General features: G+C 41.7%; 1 protein-coding gene across 1 annotated transcript; it reads right to left on the bottom strand.

Moving 5' to 3' along the window:
* Positions 1–1,154: 1,154 nt before the first annotated feature.
* On the bottom strand, positions 1,155–21,346 carry SERPINE3 (serpin family E member 3). Its single transcript, XM_065658516.1, has 8 exons — positions 21,221–21,346; positions 20,090–20,387; positions 15,556–15,789; positions 14,083–14,280; positions 8,375–8,573; positions 7,221–7,321; positions 3,984–4,070; positions 1,155–1,282 (listed from the first exon to the last, which is right to left on the bottom strand). Exons 1-8 carry the CDS (start codon positions 21,344–21,346, stop codon positions 1,155–1,157), a joined length of 1,371 nt encoding a protein of 456 aa, XP_065514588.1.
* Positions 21,347–27,197: the final 5,851 nt, after the last annotated feature.

Genomic DNA, 27,197 nt, shown 5'->3' with positions numbered 1-27,197 from the left:
CTGTTTTACTGAACCCTATAAATGGCTATATGCTCCCTGGAAATCTAAACGGACATGACCCCCGTTATGAGAGAAACTTGGTGGTTTGAAGGACTTTTTTAAGAAAATAGGTACAAATTTACTGCATTGCTAAGAATGGTACGAGTTATTGGAGGTGGCCTGATGCTTCGGAGGAGCAAACACCCGCTAAATGGTGCATAATGTGATTCTTTATTGTTGCCCATATGGTGTTTTCTTTTGGCAGAGGTTCTGGAGTTAACTTATGTGACTGGACATCTGAAATGAGACATATACTCTAATACTGGAGCTGGAGGGACACTCTGATACTTCCCTCTTTCATACATGCCCTGGGGTTTTGTTTGTACATTTTGGGGTGAGTTCATTGTCCAAAAAAAAAGGCAGTTACAAAAGAAAGATGCATTTCTTGGCGCTTCCTTGCGTAAGTGAAGATGCAAGCTAGATTTTTTTGCAGAGCAAGTTACTTGATTACATAGAGTGAATATCCGTGGCTTTTAAAAACCTGAATGTTTCATGAGGATTCTGAGTAGTGAAGGGTCCAGATGTGTAAAACTATCTCCTCCAAGGTGTTGCTATTCAAGATAACAATGCAAGAGAAACTTGCTTCTGCATATTCTGAGCTGTAGCCAGGCAAAAGATTGTTGGTCTTCAGAATTTCTGAGATATCTTCCTAGAAACTGCTTGAAGTAGAATTAATACAGGGAATTTCAGGCCCTGGAGTCCTGGTGCCTACAGGCAGAAGTCTGTTTGCTGGGTGCCATCTCTGGAGGCCTGAAAAAGTTCCATTTTTAGAGAAAGATTTCTCTTTTAACTTGTTCAAGACATTAATCCATCTGATCCGGCCCATTTGTACTTTGGTTTGCCCTGCAGAGGTCGGTCCCTAATCCTTGGGCATTTAAGAACTCTCTAGTGCCTATAATTAGGGTAGAAATCTTTTTCAGCATGTACCTCATAAATGTACAAGAAGGTAATCTGGCTTCCCCGACTTCTATGACTATCATGCATTCTTTTTAAAGAAACTCAGCTGTATTTTTTATGCTTTAAAACCCCTACACCCCCTGTTTCCCTGGTGGTTGTAATTTCCTGGTCCAAAGAAAGGCACGTTATTTACAAAGAACTTGTTACTGATTTCAGTGCTACTTGTGAAGGACTCTGCTACTGAAACGGAGAGCGTGCGTACCTGTGTTAGTTTGTCTGAGGAAAAACGTGAAAGGTCTGTCTGCTTTGAAAATAGGCGTTCGTGATCTTTTCAGTAATACCATTGCTGTAATGCAACAAAGAACATTAGTAAACTGTATGCATTTTCATTCCATCTTCTGTACAGTGCCCTCAAGCTCTGATCTTTATTACCTGAGTTTTGAGTTGCTCCTCTGCTTTAAGAGTAAAACAATAATTTTATCCAGCAGCGAAATCAGTCTGGGTGAATGAACAAGTCAAGTGTTGTGAGGCTACATGCAGGGGATTGGTGTGTGTTTTGTTGCTGAAGTGAGCCTGTCTGGTTTTGGATTTCAAAGGTAATATAATTTTTGTTGTTATCACAGCCATAACTGCTGAAGTCATACCATGCTATTGCCGAACCCGTTTGCCAATCTCTAGCTATGCTTTTCTGGTAAAAAAGATAAGCAAGGCACAAATGTAGTCCCTTTTCTAAATGGGAGACAAGCAGCAGAGAAATACCTGTGTCATCCTGGAATTTCTCCATCAGAGAATCAAGAGTATCCTCGATCTCAGTTTATTACTGTCCTTCCTCTCTCTGGTTGTGGGTTAATTATTAGATTAAATAAAGAGTCCTTAACAATTATGATGGCTCAGCTATTATTAAAACACGTCTTGTTTAAATAAATTATTCCTTGTAGCTACATAGTATTAAGCATACACTGTAAAAAAAACCCAAAAAACCCAAAAAAAAACCCCAAAACCCAAAACCACCACAATATTAAAACCCCCAGATTTGGATTATTTTTTGGTGAGCAGCTCCAACAGTGGAATTCAATTGAAAATTCAAGTAAGGCTCAGTAAAACTAGTTTGAGTGGTATTATTTCAGTGCTCCTAAAAGTGTCTAGTGTAGCTTTCAAGCCACTGTGTGACTAGATCCAGAGCTTTTAAAGTAAATAATAAATATAATCATACCTTTTAAAATCAGCTCTTAGCTTGGTCTGACTGGAGTTAAGGCAAGTTTTGGCATTGCTTTCAAAGGGATAAAGATCTGATGTCTGATTGCTATTACCCTTAGTTGTTGGTGTGTAATTGAAGCCACATAAAAGCTTTTATTTTGTATGGGAATTACGAGAAAAATTACTTAAAATATTAATGCCCCAGTAGAGATGGAAATTTTCATAAAAACAAACTATACAGCTCTGCAGGAAGGTTAACCGAGTTATGTCAAATTGTCATTGTGCGCCCATGTATGTACACCGTGTGTCTTATCCGAAGCTGTTGCCAGAGGAGTGCTACACCAGAGCAGGGGTGCTCAGGTGCCTTTTGGCATCGTGACTGCAGGTTGTCTGCCGGAGGGGGTGCACCTCGCAGAGCCACCCCACCATCGAGATACACCGTGGTGCTCTCCCTACGTGTCTCCTGGATTTCTTCCTGAAAGCAAGGAGGATCATAGAATCATGGAATCATTTTGGTTGGAAGAGACCCTGAAGATCGTTGAGTCCAACGATTAACTTAACACTGGCACTAAATCATGTCCCTAAGAATCTTGTCTATACATCTTTTAAACACCTCCAGGGATGGTGACTCAACCACTTCCCTGGGCAGCCTGTTCCAATGCTTCACAACCCTTTCTGTGAAGAAATGTTTCCTAATATCCAATCTGAACTTTCCCTGGTGCAACTTGAAGCCATTTGGGAGAAATGGGGGAGACCCAGATCTTGCTGTCAAGTACCACCAGCGCTTGCAACGTGTGCATGGAGCACACCTGCAGTCAGCACAGCCCAGGGAAGCAGAGAGGCAAAATGTGGTTTGCTGATGTTTGAACAGCTTGAGGACACATTCAGCTTCTGAGGAGGAGCGGGTAGCAGCAATGCCCACATAATCTACACGGGGGCTGGGGCTGCCGCTGCCTTTCACGCTGACTTATAACATCTCTGCAGCATCTGAGGCTTCCAAAAGGGAAACAAAAAAGCATGGGTTGCCTTTGATAAAGCTCATGTGACAAAAATAAAAAGAAAAATTAAGATCGCACAGCTCAGTAATTTTGTTTCCTCTGGTTTACGTTGGTTGTGATGAAGGATTTCTATTGCGATGTGATTCAGCTCATGAGGGTCATTTATTGACTCCGTAGTCCACAGCTGAGATTTTATTCTGATTCTCCCCACACAGCCAGTCCCAGCTGCACACAAGGAAATGATCTGTAGAAACTACTGCACATGAAGCTCACACTTCAAAGTACATAAGAAACAAACCTGTCTTCATGAAGACAAAACCTTCCCATCATGGCCTTCAATGATACCAAAGGGATCATCTTCCTAAAACAAACCCTGTAACAGTTCAGGAGCTATGGACAAAATATTATTTTCCTTCTTTGATTTTATGATCTGAGCAAGCAGATTTGACCAACAGAAAAAGAAGTGGTTTATCTTCTTAAACTGGATGGTAAGGCTGGTTCTCACTTGAGTCTTTATATATTAGTCTAAGATCAAACAAGGGAAGAGTTTTAAGAGTTCTTATGAACAATTATAATTGTAAAATGGAAGCATGTTAAATGTAAAAGTTTAAATTTAGGCATACATTTAAATGCTACTGTGCTGGTGTTTGTTGGTTCGGTTTGGTTTTGGTTTGGTTTGGTTTTTTTGTTTTGTTGGTTTTTTGGGGGTTTTGTGTGTGTGTGTTGGTTTTTTTGTTGTTCTTGTTTGTTTTTTGTTTGTTTGTTTGTTTGTTTTTTAAATAAATGACTAGTAGTTGTTTCTGTAGTGATAATTTTCAAAAGGCAAAAGTAAAGTTTGTATATTTGCTTTACCTGTAGCTCCTGATGCCTTCGTACCATCTTCTGTTACTTCAATCTCTGCTTTGTGAATAGCTTCTGAAATATAAAGACTACTTTGCTCTGCCAAAAAAACCCAGAAATGAATATTAATAGTAATTTTCTGAATTCCATTGTGAACACAGGTTTCTTTTTTTCTTAATTCAGAATGCTTTTACCTTTTTTTTTCTGCAGAATCTAAGGATGACATAACCACTAGGTATTTCACCCGGGTAACTAATTCAACGTCAGCACACTGAATATGTGTCATATCATTAGGTTTTCTTCTGTTGCAAATTCCTTCCACTGGTTCCTTCACCACATCATGTTCAGAAAGACAGCACAGTATAAACCTGCCTTTCAATTGCTTTTTCTGGCTTCCACAGAAGATCCTCAGTTCTAATTTTGACTCAGCTCCTGATTTTTCGTACATGTACCTAATATGGATGAGCACAGACAGTCTGAACATCTAAGCTGGTTTGATATTAAGGACCTTTTAGCACGTAGCTGAGATAGTATGACTACGTGGCTTTTGGACTAGTGTGACCTTCTGTGCAGCAACTTGGAGAACAAGCTAAAAAGCTCATGTGTGTCTTGAATCTATCTGCCTGAACATGCCCTTTGTCACAGAGTGCAGCTTGCTTGATGGCCCAGGTGCCTCTGACTTCTGCATGAAACACGGATCCCACTTTCAGACAAGCAGTGAAGTTCTTAGGAAAGAATCACTAGTGCAAATGCAAAGTTGGAATATTTTTTTCTGCTTAAAGGCATTTCTGCTATTGACTTCTCATCACTCAGATCTGCCTTTCTAATCTGGGGAAGCAGGAACAACAAGATTTTTGACTGTGTTTGCATGGGTGTAAACCTGGAGGAGCTGTGAGATGCCCTCACATTACTGCTGGTGGAGCCAGCTGCAATCTGGCCCCTTTCCACTGGTGTCCAGTGGTGGGAGCTGAGCTTAGGCTACAGAAGAGCATTACTTTGACACTATATAGGAACATCTTGAAAGTGAGGAAAGCAAGATTAGGAAGACAGTGTGTCTCGTATCTCTGTACCGCTGACAGAGGGAGGCAGGTCCCTTGCCAGTGTGAGTAGGAATGGGCACATTTGGCTGCCTCTGACTATGGAGGGACTTTTCAGGGAGCCTCAAGTCACCACTGTGAATACCTTCTTCTCCCTCGTTTCTGTCCATGTTTACTTGTTCTTTCATCTTTATGGTGGTTGTTCCACTAGATAGACAACAGTCAACTGAATGCTGAATGGAAATTTCTGGTTTGAGAGGTCTCCCAGGTTGTGGTGGAAAGCAAGGTTTCATGATGAGCGTAGAAATTAATTAACATGTGGAGACGATGAATGAACTGAGGAGCCATTGGAAGGGCAATTGCAGAAAAACTCCTCTTCAGGAAGAAACAGTGGGACTGTGACATAAAATGGAACTTGGGAAAAGTTAATTTCAGAAAGATAGCAAGGAGAGTGTTACAAGTCTGCTTCTCCCCAGCTGGCTGCGGAGGGCAGAAGTGGGGAAGTTTGAGAGGTTTTTTCTTTCTTCTCTGAATCTGAGGATTGAGTCTGATGTATAGGTGAAAAAAAGGAAATACTAGAAGACCATGTTATCTCTTTCTATCTGAATTTTTTCCAGTCAAAATTCTAGGATGGAAACAAGACAAAACTGTGGAGAGGGAGAATTTTTTAAATTAAATAAATCAAACATATTTGGAGGGAAAAAAATAGAAGCTTTCAGGCATAAAGAAGCTATTCCAGGTCTGAAATGAAGTAACACATTTGTTTGCTAAATGTGATTCTGAAAATTATGATTACTCCTTCACATAGAAGAGGAACTGAAAACTTGCGTGTTCTTTTTCCAACTGTATCTATTGGTTAAATAAAAGATATACCTTCCGTATAAACTCTGTCTCACCTAACTCTTGGACCATCAAAATAACCCTCCTATTATGATACGTAACTGAGTAGCTTAATAGTAGAAATGAGAATGGCCTCAACATATGCTTTAATGTATAACCTTGCCACAGGCTGGATCGAATATGTCTACAAGCCTTACCCTGGATGATGTGAAGCAGAAAGCCACTGAGTTGCTTAGACAACAAAGAAGCTGCTAAATGAGATCATTTATGATGGAGTTCATTTCCTCAAAGTATTTATCTTATTTAAATAGATGTTAACTTTATAAAATGCATCCCTGTGCCCTTCATCCGTATATTAACATTTGCTTGCAATAAACAAAGCTGCAGGCTTTAACAAATTAGTGGACAGCGACAAATTATTTTAATGTGCCTCTCTCTGCGGTCTGAGATATGTATTGCAATAAAACAATGGAGTAGAAGTGGTATAAAAAAACCTCATAAGTAACATCCTTTCTGAGGTTTATTCCAGGAAAGCAACTCTTCTGTAAAAGTAGCTTTGTCTAAATTGGAGGAATCTCTTCTTGTCATACCTCTGTTTATTCACCCACATGCACGAGAACTGCATGAACTCTCAATCTTTCTGGGCAGCTACCACTGAGTCTTTGCTATGAGTAGAAATGACGAAGATGAAATAATTTGTGTTGCTGGTAGTAGTAAAAAAAAAAAAAAAAAAAAGGAAATAGATAATTTGGGTTCTTTTAGTATATAATATTAAATAGGGATAAAATTTTCCAAGGAGTGGGATAATTTCAGACTTCCAAAACCAAGACAGTTTAAAATTGTAACACTATTATTTTAGCAAAGCGAAAGTATAATTTAATCCACTGGTCACACCGGTCACTGGATTTGCAAGACAACGTAGCATGGGCATATACCAATATCATTTGTGGTGTCAGGAGCTGGAATACAGATTTGTTGGGCCAGCATTCCTAACTGCTCAATGACTATTTAAAAATGAACATAGGAATGAGAGTTGTATTAAAGCATCCTAAATATCTTAATAACTAACCATTTTCTAGGCCTATGCTGTCTTGACAGGTTTAATCTTAAAGAAAGAAGGAAAAGAAGAAAAAAAATATAAGTAAGAACAAAACCAGCCCTGTCCATTTCAGATTCCTCTTTCCTACAAAACGATAGTTCAAAATACAAGTGCCAATAATAAAGCAGAACAGTTGAGCGTGAATTGTGTTTTGGAGTTCCAAAGAGAAAGAAGTAGTATCAATTCAGAAGGCTCAGGTCTACTGAATCATTCAAATGTAAGAGTCTACAACTATAGGGTCAGTGATCACTTTTATTCAGTCAAATTTCTTACCTGAAATACCTTTAAAATTAGCAGTGATGGGATCAAATGCATCTCTGATTCCCAAGGCAGAAAAAACTGTCTTTAGGTCAAAAAGGCTTTGAATACTGAACCTGTAATTAATAGGATAGATTTTATTTAAATCTGGCATTTGTAGTTTCATAGAGCTAAAAGGTGGCACAGATGCAATTTATTTCAAGCCTTTGCATTTCATCCATTTATTTCTGTGTGAACCCAATTCCTTCTGTCTGATTAAGTCTACTTGGCAGAAAAACAGCTTGTCTTCACCTGAAGACAGTGACAGAAGGAATCCCTCGCCCACCTCTTTGGTCTTCTTGACACATGAACTCGGCGTTTCCCCAAGTGTCCTCTTTTTAACAATCTTTTTGACTGCAGCAAAGGGCTCTTGGAAACATTTGCAAAAGATTAGCTTGGAGAAAGAGAGTATTAATGTACAAATTGTTTTTCAGCACTTCATTAATGTGGGGAATGTATTGGAAGAGATGTATAATGAAACCCTTCTGTGCTCATCCATACAATAGGTCCAGCCACAAAAGGCCCTCCTGCACCTGATTCCTCCTGCTGTGCCATTTAATTTGAACAGCTGATAGAAAATTCCACCAGGGCGTGTGCATTTGCTAGCAACAGCAAATGACTAAAGTGGAAAACGGATGGCTGAAACTTGCTTTGTGCACAGAAAGATGGGTATGACTGGTGTAGGGCCCCAAGTTCTTTGTGGAGTATGTCTGTAGTATACTAGCAAGTTGTAAAAATAAGCTATGGAATTTTTTTTAAAAGGTTATATATTTACTTTCCTAAAGCAAAGACAAAAACAGAGTGTGGGAAAGGGCCAGGAGCATTTCTCTCTTTTTAGACCTTTAAAGTATTGTCGTGCCTCCAACAAATTTAGACTAAAAGCTATTGGATTGACTGAAGTACATGGGGTTTTTAAACAGTACAGAGCACATCAGAGAGTTTTGGCATTCCCAGCTCACATCTTCATGACTTAAGAAAGGGTTAGAGCTTTTCTGATCGTGTGATGAATGACAGAACTGAAAGTATCTATTAATAATTAGATTTTTTTCTCACACATTGCTCATTTCAGTGATTTCACACAGAATTCTGACAAAGCAGTGAAGCCATCTTGCAGTATTAATATCACTTACCTCGGTAGAAAAATGTCCATCTTCGTTCTCTTTAAGCTGTTGGCCCAAACTTTTATGGTTTTGGCAGAAAGGTGAGACTCAATCTGGGACAAAGATGTTCTTCTGTGGCTTGGAAGCACCAGGAACATGCTGAATTTCTCTCCCAGGTAGGGTAACTCGACCACGCTGAAAGCCTCCAGAGCTGCAGTCTGGAATTGGCCTGCGGGTAGGCAAACATAGATCTTATTTCATCATTCAAGTGGGGAATAAAACCCCAAACCCACAACCCAAGCCTGGGTCAGCAGATGGTTCAGAATAGCAGTGGTGGGATGTAAGGGGTTGTCTCTGGTGCGCGGGCTCCTGCACCCAGCTCAGGGTGCTCTTAACTCACAACAGAGCTGATTGTGTGAGATATATCTATATCTATATCTGTATCATCTGTATCTATATATCCATATCTATATCTGTATCTATCTACCTCCTGGCAGAAAAATGCCAAGGATAGTCATAGCACCTGAAGCACTGTCTGAACAGAGCTTGGATATTTGATTACTTTCTCATACCATAGCTGTCCTCCTTGCTCAGAGTTTAAAAAAAATGTTACCGAGGCAACGACAGTAACTTTATGGTGACTGTTCCTGCAATGCTTGTTGTCTGGATAAACTTACAATTTTCTGATGTCTTTCACTAAAATTTCACTACTGATAGAAACTTAAAAAAAAACCCAAATGGAATGTCCTATTTAATTAACCGAAACCTACTTTGCCTCATGTTTCCATCTTTACTACCTCTAAAAATCAGTTTTAACCTTATTTTGAGAAACAAATAGTTACACTAAACAATAAAGTGGTTAGAGTTTTGCTTATTTAAGCACCAAATTCCTTACTTTTGAAAATCTAGGCACAAAGACCTATCAAAATCAGTTGGTTGTAAAAACTAGTCTCAAAAGTAAAAGCTGGTGGGCTTCCAAGCTCGTGATTTGTTATGCAACAATTTGTAACAGCTATTTAAAAGTACAATTTCAGTTCCATATTTCAAAGAACAATTAATCCAGTTGTTTCTAATGGTCACTGTTATACAGTAGAGCAGATTAAATTTTACTTTCTTATTTTTTCATCTGTTAATCCAATAAACAGCATTTCAGGAATACTCAGCAATAGCTAGCAGTCCAGGAGATAAATACAAGTCACAAGGAAAGAACTTATTGCCTTTGCTGCAGGCCATCCAAAATACTGAATCTATTCCTTCTTCACTCAGCTGTAGTAGTTGTATCTTCAAGGGCATATACTCACACTTTTTGAGTCAGGGTTTATACATAACAGAATATAGGTAGCTCATGTTCATAATATCGGCCGATAAATGTATGGATATAGGATATCTCAAATGTTTAGTGTACAACATTCCTGAGGGAATGGCAGGAAGATGTGCCAGGGGAGGTTCAGGTTGGACATTAGGAAAAGGTTCTTCCCCCAGAGGGTGGTGGACACTGGAACAGGCTCCCCAGGGAGGTGTCACGGCCCCAAGCCTGACAGTGTTCAAGAAGAGACTGGACAACGCCCTCAGACACATGGTGTGACCTGTGGGGTTGTCCTGTGCAGGGACAGGAGCTGGACTCGATGACCTTTGTGGGTCCCTTCCAACTCAGGACCTTCTATGATTCTATTCTATATTTTTTTTAGTTTTGCAGATATGGACTAGATAGGATTCACGAAACATTGATTATTCTGCCATTAAATTTTAGGCTCTAAGATTAGCCCTCCCACCATGCAATGTGGAGAAGGAATTGTGCTGTTAAAACCACCTCCCAGCACATGGACCATGTTCTGGGAAAAGACCTTCTGGTTTGTAACGTGCAAGCAGGAAAGATTTACATTTGTAGTACACTGGACATGAGAGGTTTAATTTGTGGGCATGCTGATATTTTGAGGTCAGCACATTGTGCACAAATGTTATACAGTCCTTATTTATTAATTAACAAGAAAATAAAAGAGTTGAGTTTATTGAGTCAGAATATTTAGTGTTCTTTCTTTGAACTGATTTTGAGCATCCCATAAGGATTATATATATGTTAAATCAGTATTCAAATATAGTTAACAAATTGCTTGGAAAAATGAATATGTAAAATAGCTGCAGTGTTTAAAAGGCATCTGTAAACGCTAATGTTGACATTTTCATAGAGCAGTGTTAATTGTCCCCAGGCTGATTTGTTCTGTGTGGCCATGTTAAATGATAAATAATGTTGTAAAAGCAGAGGTCGATAACAGGCCACAGCTAATCTTTCTCACTGTGTTTTGGATCATGATGGAAGACAGCTGCCATCATTTAATAATGAAGGAAAGCTATCTCCTGCCTCTGTTTTCTTATACTGAGCCTGGTTTTGTGTTAATTTCAAACTGATTTGTTAGAAATGTTTATAGCATTTTTAGTGACAAAGACTGAATTTGCCCTATAAAATCTGACAATCAGCAAATTTTAAATGATGCCTCTCATTTCGACTTCCCTCAAAAGTCTCTCCAGCTGCAGAGAACCCACACATTTCAGACCGGACGAAAAGATAATCCCAGTATTTTGGTAAACTTTCCTTTGCCGTGCAAATATTTAACACTCCAGCTACCTACTTAAGGATGACAGGATGGAGTTCTTATGTTTAGGCAAATGGTCAGAAATGCACAACTGATGATTTCACACCACATTTGCAAGAGGTCAGGAAGAAATATACGGTCAGTCAATGCCGCTCGGCTGCCAAATTTCCGGTCACTGGTCTTTACCTGAGATCTCCACCTGTATAAGCACTGGCAGTCCCCTGCCTTCTGTCATTTTAGGCCTCTCGTTTCTTTATCTCACTTTACTAAGAGAGAAAGTTCAGCGAAAAGCTCTGTTCCTGAGCTAATAGGTGTGTGTTAGTCCCAAGAAGCCTGTTTGTTTGCCTGAATAGCTCGCAAAGCAACAAAAGGTGAGGCCGTTCCAAATATCGCGAGTAGCAAAGCTGCTTCAATGAGCTGGTGATATGAAATCACCCAGGGCTGAAAGACAGGAGCTGATGTACTAGTTTATGTCACTCAACAACGAGGATGATAAGATGTAGGGTTTTAGAAGGGGAAACTCTGCACTCCTGAGTAAAGAAAATTAACTATAACAGGTTTGGATGCAAAGAGGATGGGAATGCTCCAAGTCAGAAGTGTGAATGCACTCAGGAGCTGGCAGTCCCAGCAGGAGGAAGAACTGTGGTGGACACACCATGGATGTCCCAGAAGAAGAAATACCACAAAGGAAGATGTTAACAGCAAGGACAAGCTTGCAAAGAGAGGAAAAAGCGTTTCCTCAACCGGATGAATTATGGTTCAGAGATAAACAGGCATAGAAATAATGAATGGCCAACAGCTTGCCCGATGTGACTGTTGCACAGAAAAGGAAAATGTTTTAGTCATATAAACAAGAGAAAAGGGAAAGAAGAATGGTGCTGCTGAACACTGTGATTTTTTTTTTTTTTACCTTCATCCCTATTAATTGCTAGAACTGAGAGGAAAGAAACAGTCCGGTGATATAGCAAAGGGTAATGGTGAGGTTCCTAAAGGAAATGGGGAAATAACAGGAGGTATTACAACACCAGTGACAGAAACAAAGTTTAAACTACTTGAGAGAGACAAATAATAATCTGGGGCCTGGATGATCACCACCCTAGAAAACAAAAAGAACTTGGATGTGAAATCACAAATATGTCAGCAAAGATTTTTAATAGACCTGTAGATTCATTTGTGTCCCATGACTGGGAAACAAGATTATATTTATAAAGAAAAGAAAGTGGTCTGGGAAATTTTGTGTCTTTGTCTGAGAAGTTTTAGAACATACTCTGGAGAAAACAATAATCAAGTCACAGAGGGAAATAGAAAGTGAGACAAATTGCAACATAGGTAGACCCTAGCAAACAAATCTATAAGAATTTTTGACCTGATAAATAATTTGGAAAAAAGGCTTGGATCCAGCCATCTAGTTTTAAGTAAAACATTAAACATAGTTTCACTGTGGCACTATTTACAGGTAGAAGCGCTGGCAATGAGAACAAGAAATCAAAGGCAGTAAACAGCTACTTGAAGGGGAAACTACAATGAGCTAAGTAAAAAGTGGGGCTCCCAGCTTGAAAAGAGGTGACCAGTGGCTTTCTAAAGTATTTCCAACACTCAGGACTTTCATCAACGACAAACAGTGAGGTTACCGTGCTGGCTGCCGTGATGGAAACCAAATGATGGTTCAAAAACATGACAAAAGGTATGTACCTGTGGAGATTTCCCTCCTCTGATTCACCTAGGACTCAATGGCAGGAAAAAAATGGAGAAAGAAAAAAAAGCCCAGTTGGAATCCACCTTAAGTAACCACCCAGAGATGATTCTGTGGTGCACTATGCAAGGTATTTTAGCTAGTCGTAGAAATACCAAGAGCATTTTATTGCGCATGTATATCGCCTCATTAAAAGTATCATGTACATTCCTGGCCACTTATTTTCAATAAAGATGAATTTAAATTGGAAAAATGCAGAAAAAGACTACTGGAGAATTGGATTATCCATTTTTTGAATAGATTAGGAGAGCCTGGCATCTTCAGCTTAGCTAACAGGAAATTGAGGGGCAGCTTGGTGACTGGCAAATACATCTGGGAGTAAATATCAAAGCTAAGGAGAAATTATTTAGGTTAAAGGATAAAGCTGTCACAATGGTGAGAGATATAAGTTGGTCTTGAAAAAATGTAGACTTGGAATGAGAGGTTTTTACCTAAGTGAAATTTTGAAATTTAGGATAGAAAGGAAATGAGCTTTTTATATTTTGGAAGGGATTGTAGAGCTAAATGGAAGAATTCCTGGTGGTAGAAAATTAAGCCTGCAGTCCTTCTGTCAGCAACCCACAAACTCCAGGCCTTTGAAAGGAGCAGATACTGCATTAATATATTATACTAATAAAAATTTGATCTGTATTTATATTGTTTAAAACCCATGCTGAGAGCATCCACTGATTTGGTATAAAGAACAGAAAAATTCCTGTCGTCTTTATTGCAGAATTTGGCCCTGAAGATTTGCAGTTTTACGCTAATGCAGTTTTACCCACAGACAGGCTGTGGCAGGAGGGGTGGGCGTGCAGTGCGCTGCTCACGGCGATGTTAACCTCTCTCTTGTGCTCACACACCTAAGGCGCAAGCAGTGACCAGGTTGAGGTGCCAGGAAATTTCACACCCAGCCCACAAATCCAAATGGTAGGGGCTTGATCTTGTTTTGGTTTTAACCACCCCTTTGTCATGGGATCAGATGTCCTTCCTATGGTCCTCCCTTCCTAGGCAGCTTTATTTAACAAGCTCCCTGCTATTGTGAAGGACTTTGTATACCAAGGTAGCTGCAGTGTCACCTGCTGCCTTCTCCTGGCATGTTATCTTCGTGCCTTTCAGTTGTTTGCTACAGCTGAAAAGTTTGTTACGGAGTGCTGAGAGGTGTTGGTCTGTGAGGGATGGGGCACGGACTGTAGATATTTTAGGAACCATTTTGAACGCAGGATGTGTTTTGTGATTGCCTGCAATTAGAAGGTGTCGATTTGGCCACACAAGTGGTCTCTTTGTTTGATGGGATTTCTTCTGAGACTTCTCCAGGCTAGGAAAATAACACATCTTAGTGCGTTATCTGCGGCAATTAAATAAATAAAACTGTTCCATGTTGTACAATAGAGCAAATCTGGATCAAGGACAGTTACCGTAGTTAACTTCGGCTGTGTGATGCATTGTGGGCACTTCCAGCGTTGAGCCCTCTGCTGTGGTAAAAGGCAACATCTGGGTATCCATAAAGGAAAACTTCTTTTGCCACGTGCTTTTGAAATACATGGTGGCCACCAAGGCAACCTGGCTGAGCGGCGACCCAGCGCTCTCCAACGGCACGCCACGTACATCCCCATCTGCACGGGAAAGAAGCAGGGACACACACACACATGCAGTCCTACTCACGCAGGCCTAAAAGCCAGGTCCGTGTGAGTAAATAAAGCAAGTTGTGACTGCTCTGCATCCCTAAGGGCAAGAGACACAACTCACAAGGCACTGTTAAACCCTCTGCGTCCCCCTCACCACTTGCACCCGGACCTCATCGGGATTGCCTGTTGCTCCATGATCTCCCCAGAACGGAGCTCAAGCTGGTCAGTGTTGAGGGCCCAGGTTGTGCCAGGACTATGCTACTGGCTGAACAGTAGGGGTGACAGCAGCCCAGTGCTCAGCATCATGTTCTGGCCCTAACTGGTTTTCTAGATTAAATGTGCTCACATGTGTCTTGGAGTGGTTCATCGTCAGCACTAGAAATCCCTCATGAAATGGATTCATGGTTACAGACCCCTTTATGAAGTAACTAAGTCAACCGAAGCTCATATCCTAATTCTCTCCTGTTAGCAGTTGAACTGATCCTGCTTTGGGTATCTCAAAGATTCTTGGAAGTGTAAGCCACTTTTAATTCATCGATATGCATATGAGCACCACATAAAACTCCCATTTAGTATCTAGTTCTAGAGCAATACTTTTCTCTATTGAAGCGGGACTACTTATTACAGTTCATTTGAGAGGGATAGAATTTTTTTTTTCAATAGTAGCTTTAATGTGTGTGTTTAACTTCACCTCACATGTTGATGGCCAAATTAATACTCACGCAACTTAAGCTGATTGGATTGATTTGCTCTGATGCTTCTAAGGACTTGCTTTTTCAATTATTTTTTCATTAACGCAGAATTTGATTTCATTAGTTTTCTTGCTTATCTGGAAAGTAAATTCTTTTCATTTCCCATTTTGACTTTTTAAACTTAGAGTCTGATTGCTGAGCTCCTGCATGTCCCCCACAGCAGCATGAAAACACTCAACGCAGCAAACTTGGTCCCTGGGGAATTAGTCTGCTCCTCATTAAAACTGAAAACACTCCAAACGATTGCCATTTTAAAAATTAGAGGAACAAGGCCAAGCAGTTACCAGCTTGATAATGCAAACTTATTCTCACAGATTCAGACCTATTCCAGCTCTTTCCTCACATTAGAAATGAGCATCAGCACCAGAATTAGATTTCCTGGCTCTCAGCCTTGATTTGGACAACGCGGGATGGGACAAAAAACTTTATACTTGGTTAAATGTAATTTCTCTCACTACTTCTATTATACATTTCATCCACGTGCAACCATTCTCATGGGTTGTAACGTTACCTCCAAGGTGACTGGTGATCCATTCCCGTATTTGGGCTGCGGTTCTGTTGGGGTCTGTGAAGTTGGTTTGCTGCAGGCTGCTGTTTGCCCAGCGCGCAGCACGTGCAGCGAAGCGGGGCGAGAGCTGCACCCCGGCATCCACGAAGAAGGAACACGCCAGCTGCAGCACTGTGCCTTGGCTGCAGTCCGACACTCCTTCGTACAATGCCTGCAAGAAGTCCCGCACGCTTTGATCTGCCAGGCAAGAGAGAGGGAAAAACTGCAGTTATCGCGCTGAGGCTAAGGACAGCAGAGATTGCACAAGCACTCAGCAGCTCTCAACTCCATTGCCGACACTGATGTCACCTGAAGTTAAAGCACTATAACAACTGAAGCACCCTTGACTTTATGGGGTATTATGGTCAAGTACTACTGTCAAGGATGGTGACGCACTGGGCACAGGAAAGCTCTCAGCATTCTTCATGTTGCTGTAGAAATCACCTAGTGCAGATACGTCAAGTGGCTGACTTCACATCAGGCTCACACCTCCATGCAAACACAACTCTTACAGTTCATAAAGAACATTTGAGAACTCTCTGGGGTCCCATTAGCGCCTCTGGCCATGACTGGCTGAGCTGCTGATGGTGCAGTACTGCCATCTCCTTCACCTGCCATCACTGATGCCACCTACCCCAGCAAAGGCATCTCCCTGACTGTCCCAGGTCTGTCACTGTGACCCTTGGCCCTCATGGGTTGTTTTGTTTCTTGAAGGATGGTGCCCCAAACTGGTTGAGTATTGCAGATGAACCCTGGCAATTCTAAATAGAGCTGATAGGTTGCTTCATGTGTGTCACAGGCAACTCTTCTTTTTATATAACCCACAACAGTGTCCGCTTTTTCTTTAGTACAATTATATTTCCTAGTCAATATTCATATTTTTAATTCCTAAGAGCCCTCAGATCCTTTCCTAAAACATCTATTATTTTGCTCATTGTTCCCTGATTTGAACAGCTTATTGTTCCTTCTAAATGTAGAATCTTGCACTTGTCCTTATTGAATTGTGTCTTATTCACTTCACACATTTCTCTGATTTCCAGGATCCTTTTAAACTCTGTTCTGGTCTTCCAGATTTCTTAAAGCAACTACGAACTCGCCGTCACTCAAAAATTCAGTAATATTTACTCTTGGTTTGTTGTCTACTAATGAAAATAGTTGAATACTGCCCCGATCTCCTGTTCCTGGGGAGCTTGTGGTAGTTCAATGGTGGTGGTTTCTGTGACAGATACAGCGTTGAAGTGTGGACCCAACAGGCGCATGACTCCTGCAAACTTAGAGGATCTCGTGTTCTTAAAATCACAAAGTTTCTAGTAGGTTCCTCTCAAGAGTGATTTAGCAGCCATTTCTGGCTATCATTATTTTGCTTGCTATAATGGTTTGTGATGGGATGGTTCATACCAAGGTGACCTCCTGAGGCCCGGGACTCCAGCCCAGTCTGAAAGATGTCTACGGGCTCTGTGTCAAATCTCCTCAAACTTCCCATGTTCATGGTTCAGCCCCTTTCCCACTTCTTCTTGTGCCTTGGAGAAGATTTGCCTATGCCCAGCCAATAAAAGTCTTATTGAGGTTGATTGGCCTATAAGACATTTTCAGCATGTTCCTGATTTTATAAATAAGTATTCCATGAGGACTTGGAAATGTCTGGAGCATTTTTCTTCTTCAACAAGACATCAGTGCCTCTTGGCTCTGTGGGACCACCAGGACTTTAATGATTTCCCCACCAAGTGTCCCAATTTCTGCATGAAATCTCAGCAGCTCACTTTTGTATATGAATTGCTGACCACTGTCTTAAAGCAGGGGGGGTCAGTATTGTGCCGCTTACTTCTCCAGGTTGCTGTACTTGGCTCAGGTGCTCCTCCACCCTGGCCTGAAACCCTGGGGTGCCCTGGGCAGCTCACAGGTATCTGACTTCCCACGGGCATGGCTGGTCTCACCGTTATGGGCTGGCTGGAAATCTTTGTTTTGACTCAAGGAAGGCCTTAGGCAAAGGGAAGAATGACCCAGTTTCTCCAGACAACTGTGGGTGTAGGCAGTACTAGAGGGACATCAGGCTGGGCTGTCAGCTGGGACATGAATGGTTTGAGGTGTCCATCCTGCCTAGACTGACCTGTCCCAGGCTGAGCATCAGGTCAAGGACAGGATCCCCTTGAACCTCCAGCTGCCAGCCAGGTCATCAGGAGACTTTTACTGCACAGATTCTTGGTGGGGTAAAGGAGGAGTGTCACATCTACCAATTTCTACCACCTGAGAACCCAGTTTGTGTTTTCTGGCCTAACAGTGCTCCTTTAATAACCTGCAAGAAGACTGATCACCTTTGGGAAATTTGGTATTAAAATTTAGATCTATTACTCTTTAAGGGATAAAATATTGAACTCCTTGAACAGATGTCAAGAAAACTCACACAGTCTGAGGTGTAAAGTGCTTTTCTCATGTGTTTTGCATTAGTGCAGGAGCATTTGGCAAGCTCTCTGGAGAATGTGAGAAATCAAAGATGGTAAATTGGAAGCAGATGTTAATGTGAGGTGTGGTATCCTGAGCTTGTAACTTCAGTCATATCAAAGTGCTTAGCTAACCAAAGTCCTGAATTCTTACTCAGAAAACAGTTCAAAATTGTTTTAAAATACTGTACCTTGGATAAAATAAAACAGCAAGGAGAAAGCATTTGAAAGCATGTCATTTTGTCTGTGCTGTCTAGAGAGACATCCCTTTATACATGGTTTTTCTTAGTACTAGAATAAAGGAGAACAAATCTTCCAAATATTAAAAGAAGATTACAAGTGCATGTAAGAGCACAATATCTATGAATAGTGAATGAACCATCACTGTTTTCATTGTTTTCAGCCTGCTAAGATTTTAACTACATCCTTCATTATTGTTTGACAGACCAACAGAAACATTAATGCAAATGTATAATGGAAGAAATGAATATTATCAGATATGCATATGTATGTGATTTGATTTTAATCATCCGATAGGAAATTTGATGTAAATATTTGTTTTAAACCACTTGAGGAAGTGGTTTCCTTCTCCGTCACTGGAAATGTGCTGTTATAACCAATAGCAATAGATCCCATCCTACTTCATTTTCATGTTCATGCATCAATATCACTGAAAGCCAAAGCTCATGTGGCTTGTGCCACAGACAAATAAAATGGAGATAAAGCGTCTGCTTGATATGATGTGCCACATGAGAGGTAAGGCAGCACAAAAGAGCTCACAGGTCATTGACAGCCTCTGCACTTCTTTTTGTTACGTTTTGTGTGGAGATTTATGCCTGAATTTCACTCTGTAATATTATTGTTAAGGTTCTTTCTTAATAACCGTGCCCCTAATGACCAGAAGTGTCAAGAAAGATATAATACTTGTATGAATTAACGTTGTTTAAAATTACGCTACTGAATTTACAGAAACAGGAGTCTTACAGGCAAGACTTCATTATATCAGCTGCTCACAATACAGATGCACTGTCCTTGTGTCAGTACATGCAGCTGTATCTGTATATACTAATATCAGCCAGAGTTAGCTCTTACTGCTGTGTTGGTTTTGAATATCAATGCTGTACAGAATGGTAATGGTGACTAAGGCAGGTTACAGCACAGGACAGTGAAATTGCTGCAGGTTTTATCTTTAGTCTTCATACATCGAAAGTAAATTTTATGCTGAGAAACAGCAGTGTCATCTCTATACATAAGTCTGGTATGTAAGCTGCAAATTTTGAAGATGTGGCAGTCATCCGCTTTTCATAAACATTGTGCCCATAATGTAAAATAGTTTTTGACGTGTGATGCGAGATGGTAGGATAATCCAGACTTAAAATGAAAACAGCATCCTTAAATTCAGCTGACTTAATGCTGGATTTTAAGACATCTGCCTTTTCCATATCCCTTCCAGATTCCCAGTGAGTTTTATTTTAGCCTGCTTTCAGGGAAAAATGCAATTGCACCATCCATATGCTAATGTATATCTCTCTCTGCCAGCCTCCTTCTAACAACTTTTCATCTTTTTGGCCGGTGGTAATAACACTAGAAAAAGGTGCACAGTCTTAAAGATAATTCAGTTTTTATAGGTTTCATAAAATTTGTTAATATGATAGGAGAGAAGACAGCTGTCCTCTGCCTGGCACCTCCTCACAGAGGACGCAGGGGCAGCCAGAACTCTACAGACGTGATGAGCCCCTGGGAAACCAGGAGCAATTCTGCTGTCCATGGAAGCAGCTTTTCTAGATGTAGTTGTATTTCGGTACAGCGAAAGAGGAAGCACTGTTCAATAGAAAGTGGAATAACGTGTATAAACTACTCCCTTGAGTTTCCTTTGTCCAGCTGATATCTGGCTATCAAAGACGGAGAAAACAGCACAGGTTACATCCAAAGCTACATCTTGCAGTGAGACAGAGGACAGAAGTTTAGTATGATGTGCAGAATTGCTGTATACTTAGTAAAGCTGTGAATTTATTGCAAAATGTAAGCAAAGAACCATTTTTTTTTAAGCAGTACATTACCATGAATGTTGTATCCTAGGGATACCTGCAGCTCCGTGAAGGTGTTTCCCTGAGCTCCAAACTGCAGCAGCTCCAAAGAAACAGCCACACTTGCTGGAGAGACTACCAGGTTGGTTCTGTTCCCTGCGTCAGATACATGCTGGTAGAGATTGATGGCAAATTCAGTCTTCAGCTCTTTCAGCTCATCATAGGAGATGCAGTTTCCTTTGGTTAGGCAGCAAGCAGACAGGATAAATGCAGAGAAGAAAATGGGCAACATGAAGGCAAGTTGGGAACACTCTTCACCAGATAACCATACCTGCAATTAATAACACAGATATATTTAGAAAAGCAATAGGCTGAGCTGACAGAGGAACTTTCTCTTTCTGTCAATGTTAAGATATCACTTGCAATAGTAATGATCACTGTTAAAATACTTGTCCAGGGCTACCCAGAAGCTACTGTCATTAAAAAAAAAAAAAAAGAGAGAGAAAAGAAGTAGAGACATGTTGATGACTCTGTTGACTAACAAGAACCAAGTTTTCCAGAATGCTCTACCTGTATAGGATGGTTGGCCACTACAGTGCTTGGAGACACAGAGCCCCTTGTTTAAAAAGTTAGTTACCTGCCCACATGATGAGACACTTTAGTGCAGTCTCCATGTTGCTGAGCACCCGCAGCTCCTTTCTGTCCCCAACAGAAAGAGAGTCACATCCAGCACTCCCAGAAGGAAGACCACTCCTTGGGAGGTGCAGGTATCTAACTGGAGGCTCCCGGATGGTCTTGAGATCCAAGTTTTCAAAAGGCTGACTTTGAATTCCTGCCCCAGATATTCCTTCTACGAAATTTACCCCAGTGAAAAAAGGTTGTATTTGCAAAAGGCTCCAGTGCTTGCAGCACAAAATCACTGCTTCAGATTTTTATGGGAAATTAAGCATTGGTCAACATTATATTAAGAGACACTTAGATTCAAATTTAAAGGAATAATGCTAAAATGTCAGAATAGCTTTCTTTACAGAACTTTGCCTTTTGAACATGTATGCAAGTATATATTAAGAAATACTGCGCCTTCTTTCACTTCAGGATTTCCTACAAATCTTTCTCCATGCCCTTTGCTCTAGAGAGCACCTCTAATGCCTTGTATTTACTCACAGTTAGCTCTGTTAAATTGTCTTGCCTTTCTGTGTCCTTCTGGGTGTCTGAATGGAAGCTGTCTATGTACGTCTTGTCTCCTTCTTTAATAGGTAGTGGAGCAAAGACTAAGTCATGAGACTGCATTTAAAGGGATAGTCAGTGATCAGAGTCTCTTGTCGGCGATGTCTGTACCACTCTGTCCAAATTCCTGTAGGCTACAAGCTCTATGGAGAGCCAGGCAAAGCAGCATGCCACTGACCAGCAAATCCAAGGCAAGGAACAAAAAGGTACACATGGAGATGGAGTCAGCAACTTCCTCGCAAGCCCTGCTCGAGCCTCATGAGACTTGTGACCTGCTGGTACCAAGCAAGGCATCTCCTATCTCTCTTCCCACCCCCCGCTCCTTTTATATGAATTCCATTGATTCCTCTGCCACAAAGGGAAAGAGAAAGGGCTCTCTGTGTACCAGGCACACAGCTATTTTTCCCCCCACTTTGAAACCTTACTCAGAAATCCCATGCAATTAAAATGTCTTTATTTGCCATTCTTTTTTTTTTTTTTTTTAATGCCATCCCAAATAGCAAGGTTTTCATTCACTCTTTAGTTTCCAGGAGGAAAGAAACAACAAAGCAGTGCACTCGAAGGAGATAAAATAAGACAGTGGACACTTTGAATGAACCAGAACCAGAAGACCTGTGGTTGTGACTGCTTTAAAAGCAGTTGCAGCTGTTCATGTCTTTCTCCATGTGACAGAATCAAATCTTGCCCATCATATTCACAGGTCCAGCCTCACAGCTTCACAATGGCACCTGAGGAAAGCAAGGTTTTAGCTTTAAAATGAGTTTAAAACTTCAGCTTATTGATCTATATGGAGTTTGACATTATATATCCACTTAGCTGTTTTACAGCATACATTCCTGTTACAACTGGGAAAGAAGACATGGGGGAAAAGGTCATCATAATCAAGCAATAGTGTTTAGGTGCTAGTGTTTCATCCTTAGCAGGGAAGGGGCAGCCACACAATTGAATTAGAGCCCAAATGAGAATGAAGCAATGGGCCTCCCTTCACCTGCACTGGTGCTGTTCCTCTCTTTCTGCTGTTTTGAGAAGATGACGGGATCGACACTGACACTGAGGTCTGTCTCAGCATCCTGGGGTTTAGACCACATTTCTGCTAGGCTAGATGAAGGGCAAGAGCTTGGCCAGTCCCTGTCTAGTACAACAGGCAGGGATGTAGCTTTTGCCATGGATGTCAATGGCAGTATCCTCATGCTGAAAATTACATTTGGGCTTCAGAATTTTGCTGAATGAGGACCTGTCTGCTGAAGTTATCATTAATAGCGTCCACTTGACTGGAGATGTATTCAGAGGGAGTGAAACAGAAGCCACCAAGTGATTTCTCAAGGTCTCAGAGCTGTCGATAGATAAATTAACTCTGGTCACTAGTGAAGACTGTATAGCTGGATTTGATGTGACGTTCCTAGAGGTTCCAGACCTGATAAGACATTTCCTCTGTGCCCTACTTGATACTCTCCTGTCAATTTATTAAGACTTGGAAGAAAGACAGGGAGCCTGTGAAGGTTTTAGGCATTACTGTCAAAAATTGACATTCAATTCCCACCTGGCAAAAATGTTGCTATTCAGACTTGGTAGATGTAATTGAAAATTAGACCCAGTATAAATGTGGTGTAGGACAGCATAGTTTCTGTGGGAAAGGGAAAAAACCCCACAACATTCTGGCTCATGTCGCATCACAGAGAGGACTTAGAAATTGGGGTGTTTGTTTCAAACTCTCCCTCTTTGCACCTGATTTAGGAAAGTATGTGGAGGAATCTTAGCAGCAAAACCAGTGTTTGCAGACAAGGACAGAGGACTTAAGAAAACTAAAAATGAATCAATTCTGTTCAAAGCAGCCATGGGGAATAAAAAAATGTGCTTTACATACAATGAATAAAAAAGAAAATCCATTAGTGGATGATTAGAAAGACAAAAGGCCGCAGAGTAAGAAAGAAGGAAGAGTCAGTAAAACTAGCTAAAAAACAAGCGATAAAATAATTTATCATGATCAAGGCCAAATTCAAAAATCTCATTGCCCTTCAGTTTAGCAGCCTAAGTTTTAAGGTTCTCTTCCCCAAACTGGGATCCAAAGCTGGAAACTGGATGTCTGTGGAAAATATGGTGCCACTTGGGGGTGAATGTGAAAACTGAACTTGCCAAGTGAGCCCAGGTAGACAGGACCTGACCTCTCCAAGAGAAGGTAGTTTGGTGCGTAACCTGGGGGCTGCAAACCAAACAGACCAATTGCAGAAATTCCAGGTCAAAAAGAAGGGTGCCCTGCACCTACAGAAGTGTGAGGATTGGGCTGCTGTGGAGAAAGGGAGTTTCTGGCTCTTTTTAAGGAATTTTTTTTGAGACTCTTTAAACTTGTTTGTGTCCTAGTTTAGGCATCCCATCCTTCTTTGGGTCTTAATCTGGATGTGCATCACAAGGTACTGGGGAAAGTACTGATAAATTTGCTTGCAATCATTTTATTTTTAAGATGTTGGAAACACATTTCAAAAGGAATGCAGTTGATTTGTCCCCAAGATAACTCTTCAAAGACAGAAAAGGGCAGAAGTAGAAGCTGTATTTTGAGAAATGCTTCTTGACATTGAGATAACTTAGACTGCCTGTGAGGGAAGTGAGAAAAGGCGCAGACCAGGAGAAATATAGTCTAGAGAAAATATGGCACTGCAGTGTGTGGGCAGGAGGCACAGCACGTGATGCTGCATCTCTGTGGAGTTCGTCTGGGCATCTACAGGGGCATGTCCAAGGACTTCAGAGGGGCCCATCCTCCCTGTCTCCTCACTGAGCAGAGAAAGCCATCGCTCTTTGAGAGGGAAAACAGCGAAGAGCTTCCTGATGTGTGAACAAATGCCCAATCAGGAAGCAAAACTAGTGAAAAGTGCTGGATAAAAGGGGTAGGTGGTACTGCTTTCACTGATGGGTTAGAGCCTGTCTGCCTCTGCAGAGTGCCAGTGCTGTTACTGTACGGGCCCTCGATGTCCCCCTGTGTGACCATCGTGGTGGGCAAGGGGACAGACTGTTGAAGCACCTCCCACTGCGCAATACTCACAGATGCTATCATAGGTGGCTCTGCAATGTATGGTGTGAAAAACATACAAAAGGAGAGACGAGGGAAAGAGAAATGGTCAGAGACAGCTGTTCTCTAGGACTTCATCTTCGGAATCTTCATGGGCCAGATTCTATTCACAGGTACAGGAGTGTGAATGCAAACCTTCAACATCAACTTGGGTCCTAAAGAAAATGTGGAGCTGCTGGGGAAGTGCGGGCTGAGAGGCTTCTCCAGGGGACAGGGTGCTCCCTGACCATGGAAAACAGACTCAGGGTTGAGTATCCATGGCAGTAACATTGGGGAAGAAGGTGAGGAGCTTGTTCAGCTTTGGAAGGAGATAGAAGTCACAGAACTGAAATGAGAAATCCGAGGGAAAGGCACAGCCTGCATAAGCACTGTGGGCAGAGGGAGATTTCTTTGGAATCCTTTTTTCCCCCAAATGTTTCTCCCAGGAGACTGGAGCTTTCTCTGATTTATTAATCTGTGTTCCAATAAAACTGAACGCTGGTTTGGAGTGGCTGCTGAGAAAAAATGGGGAGCAGTTCTGCTTCTGGGCTCTAGCCAGATTGGATTCTTGCTGCACAGACTTTACACAGAAGTCCAGAACAGAATTTAGCCCAGGGAAAGGCTGGAAGAGAAAAAGGTGAGAAGACCAGGTGAGAAACAGGTTTTCCTCTTCAGAACCCTCTTGTTTGCTTTCCTGTGTCAGGTCGGTCTCCAGCAACCTTCCTTTTGCTCTACCACAACCCTGTTATCAGCAGAATTACTATACATTTACCCCTTCTTAAATGAGAATAGAATTTATCCTTCTATCTGCAACCGTTTTCTGTGTGCTTGCTCTCTTTAAGAGATATAACCCTGGGGAAATGAAATGAATCCAAACCATCTTCCTTCTTACTTACATCTCTCTTTCAGCAGAGAGCCCACACTGCAAGATAGCAACACATTTGCTCAATCAGGAAAAAGGTTCTGCTGAATTTCAGGATAAGAAAAATTTTGCGTCATCATTTCATGCAGAGCTTATTCTGCAGGGAGGCGATTGGCTGCGGAGCTGTGAAACACCCAGCTGAGCAAGTTCAAGTGAATATGCTTACTGCTATCTACGTGCCATGTAAAAACCACCACTGCCTCTGCCTCCTGCTGGGGCCTGAGGACACAACCTGGCTCTTCAAAGGATGGCCACTGTAGAGGATCGCCTGCAGAGGAGAAGTCCAGTGAAGTGAATCGTTTCTGTGGGGCTTTATTAAAGGAAAAACCATCCAGCTGACCCCGTGATGGCATCTCAGACCAAACTCCATGCGCTGGTGTGGCAAAAAACTCCTCCACAGGGCATGGTCTCGCTGAAGAGATGGGGTTGGTGCCAGCGCCTGGTCAGCTGTGACCTGCTGGGGAGGACACACAGTTCAGTCCCACAGAAGAGCTTCAGCCTGCAGGAGCCCCCAGACCACTGCCCTCACTCCCTCTTGCCCAGCTCCAGGTGGAAAGAAGCACTGTAAGCAGTGATAAAGGCTTTTTGGCAGCACACACACCTGGAGGTAGCCACCCTGCCCATGGCTGTAGGCTAAGTAGCAGGGGGGCAGTGGCACAGGTGGGTTGTGACCAAACTGCATAGGACTTGGCTCAGTCCTTTTCTAGAACATGAATATAACACTTTTGTGGGTTCATTTTCCTGTATCTCTAATGCTGCAAGTGGAATAATGGAGCAGTGATTTTACAGCATCACATCAGGAATTGGTGTTTCCTGCCCTGTGAGACACCCAAGGGCACCTTTGGGGATGCAAGGGCTGATGGACTGGCATCAGAGAAGCCAGGTATGGGTCAGGATCTGCCATGGGGGCTTTTGAGATGAGTCTTGGAATAAAAGAGCCCCGAAATGTACCTGGGGGCAGTTTTGGAGACAGGTGGTAGGCACAACCCAAAACTTAGTGAGGCAGCAAGTCAGCAAGCGGTGTGAGCCATCAGTGTTGGAGTCAACTCCTTTGTCAAGTTGCAGGGTAGGTATTAATACTTCTAATGTGTTGTGTGATATCTTCTGCAGTGCCTTTCTCTGGTGGAAAGCAAAGCAAAGCAAGCAGGAGTTTGTCTGTCACTGAATGAGGTTAACATCATAACCCCGATGAAGTGACACATTTCCACATACAGAAGCGTAGGCTGAATAAGAGCTCAAATCAGGTCAGTCTTCTAACTGATGGTGACTGTTCTCATTATATGGTTTTCAATAGGTAGAATTCAAAAGGGCTGAGAAAGCATGACAACAAGATCACTCTTTTTTTTTTTTGATTAGACTTATTCGAATTAAAAAAAAAGTTAAAAAGGCTGATTGAGGTGAGAGTAAAGATTTTGTACATCCTTATTGTAATCCAACGGTTCTCCTAAATGTGTCTCACAGGGGACGCTGGCTTAAGAAACTCTGGCAAAACCAATACATGAACGCCGAAGAGATAATCTCAGCTGTGTATGTATTTCCTGTAGTGCTATACGAAGATCTGAGCACTAAAGCCTCTTCTCTGTGGCCTCTGAATGTATGATAAGAGCCTTCCCCAGTGCACAGCTGACCTGTGACAGCTGCTGTCACAGGTCAGATACTTTGCTGTCTGCAGTGGCTCAGAGGTGCTGCATCAGCACGCTCAGAGTTGACCTGCCAGTTTATGAAATGCCACCTCTGCCCCCAAAAGTCACCTGCTTGGTATCTGCAAATTTAAAATGCTTCTGGGAGAGAGTCGGTACCTGACATGGGGCCTGGTAGAAATTCTTGCTCAGACAAGACACGCTGGTGAGCCAAAAGCAGGGGTGTGGAGCAGCACTGTGGCAGCACATTTTCCTCCCAGATAACTACATGAACTGACAATTTAAATACATTTACTGTTGACAGGGAATATG

Source organism: Caloenas nicobarica, chromosome 1 (genome assembly GCF_036013445.1).
Source record: "Caloenas nicobarica isolate bCalNic1 chromosome 1, bCalNic1.hap1, whole genome shotgun sequence".
Taxonomy (NCBI): Eukaryota; Metazoa; Chordata; class Aves; order Columbiformes; family Columbidae; genus Caloenas; species Caloenas nicobarica.
This window is presented reverse-complemented; position numbering and strand designations above follow the sequence as displayed.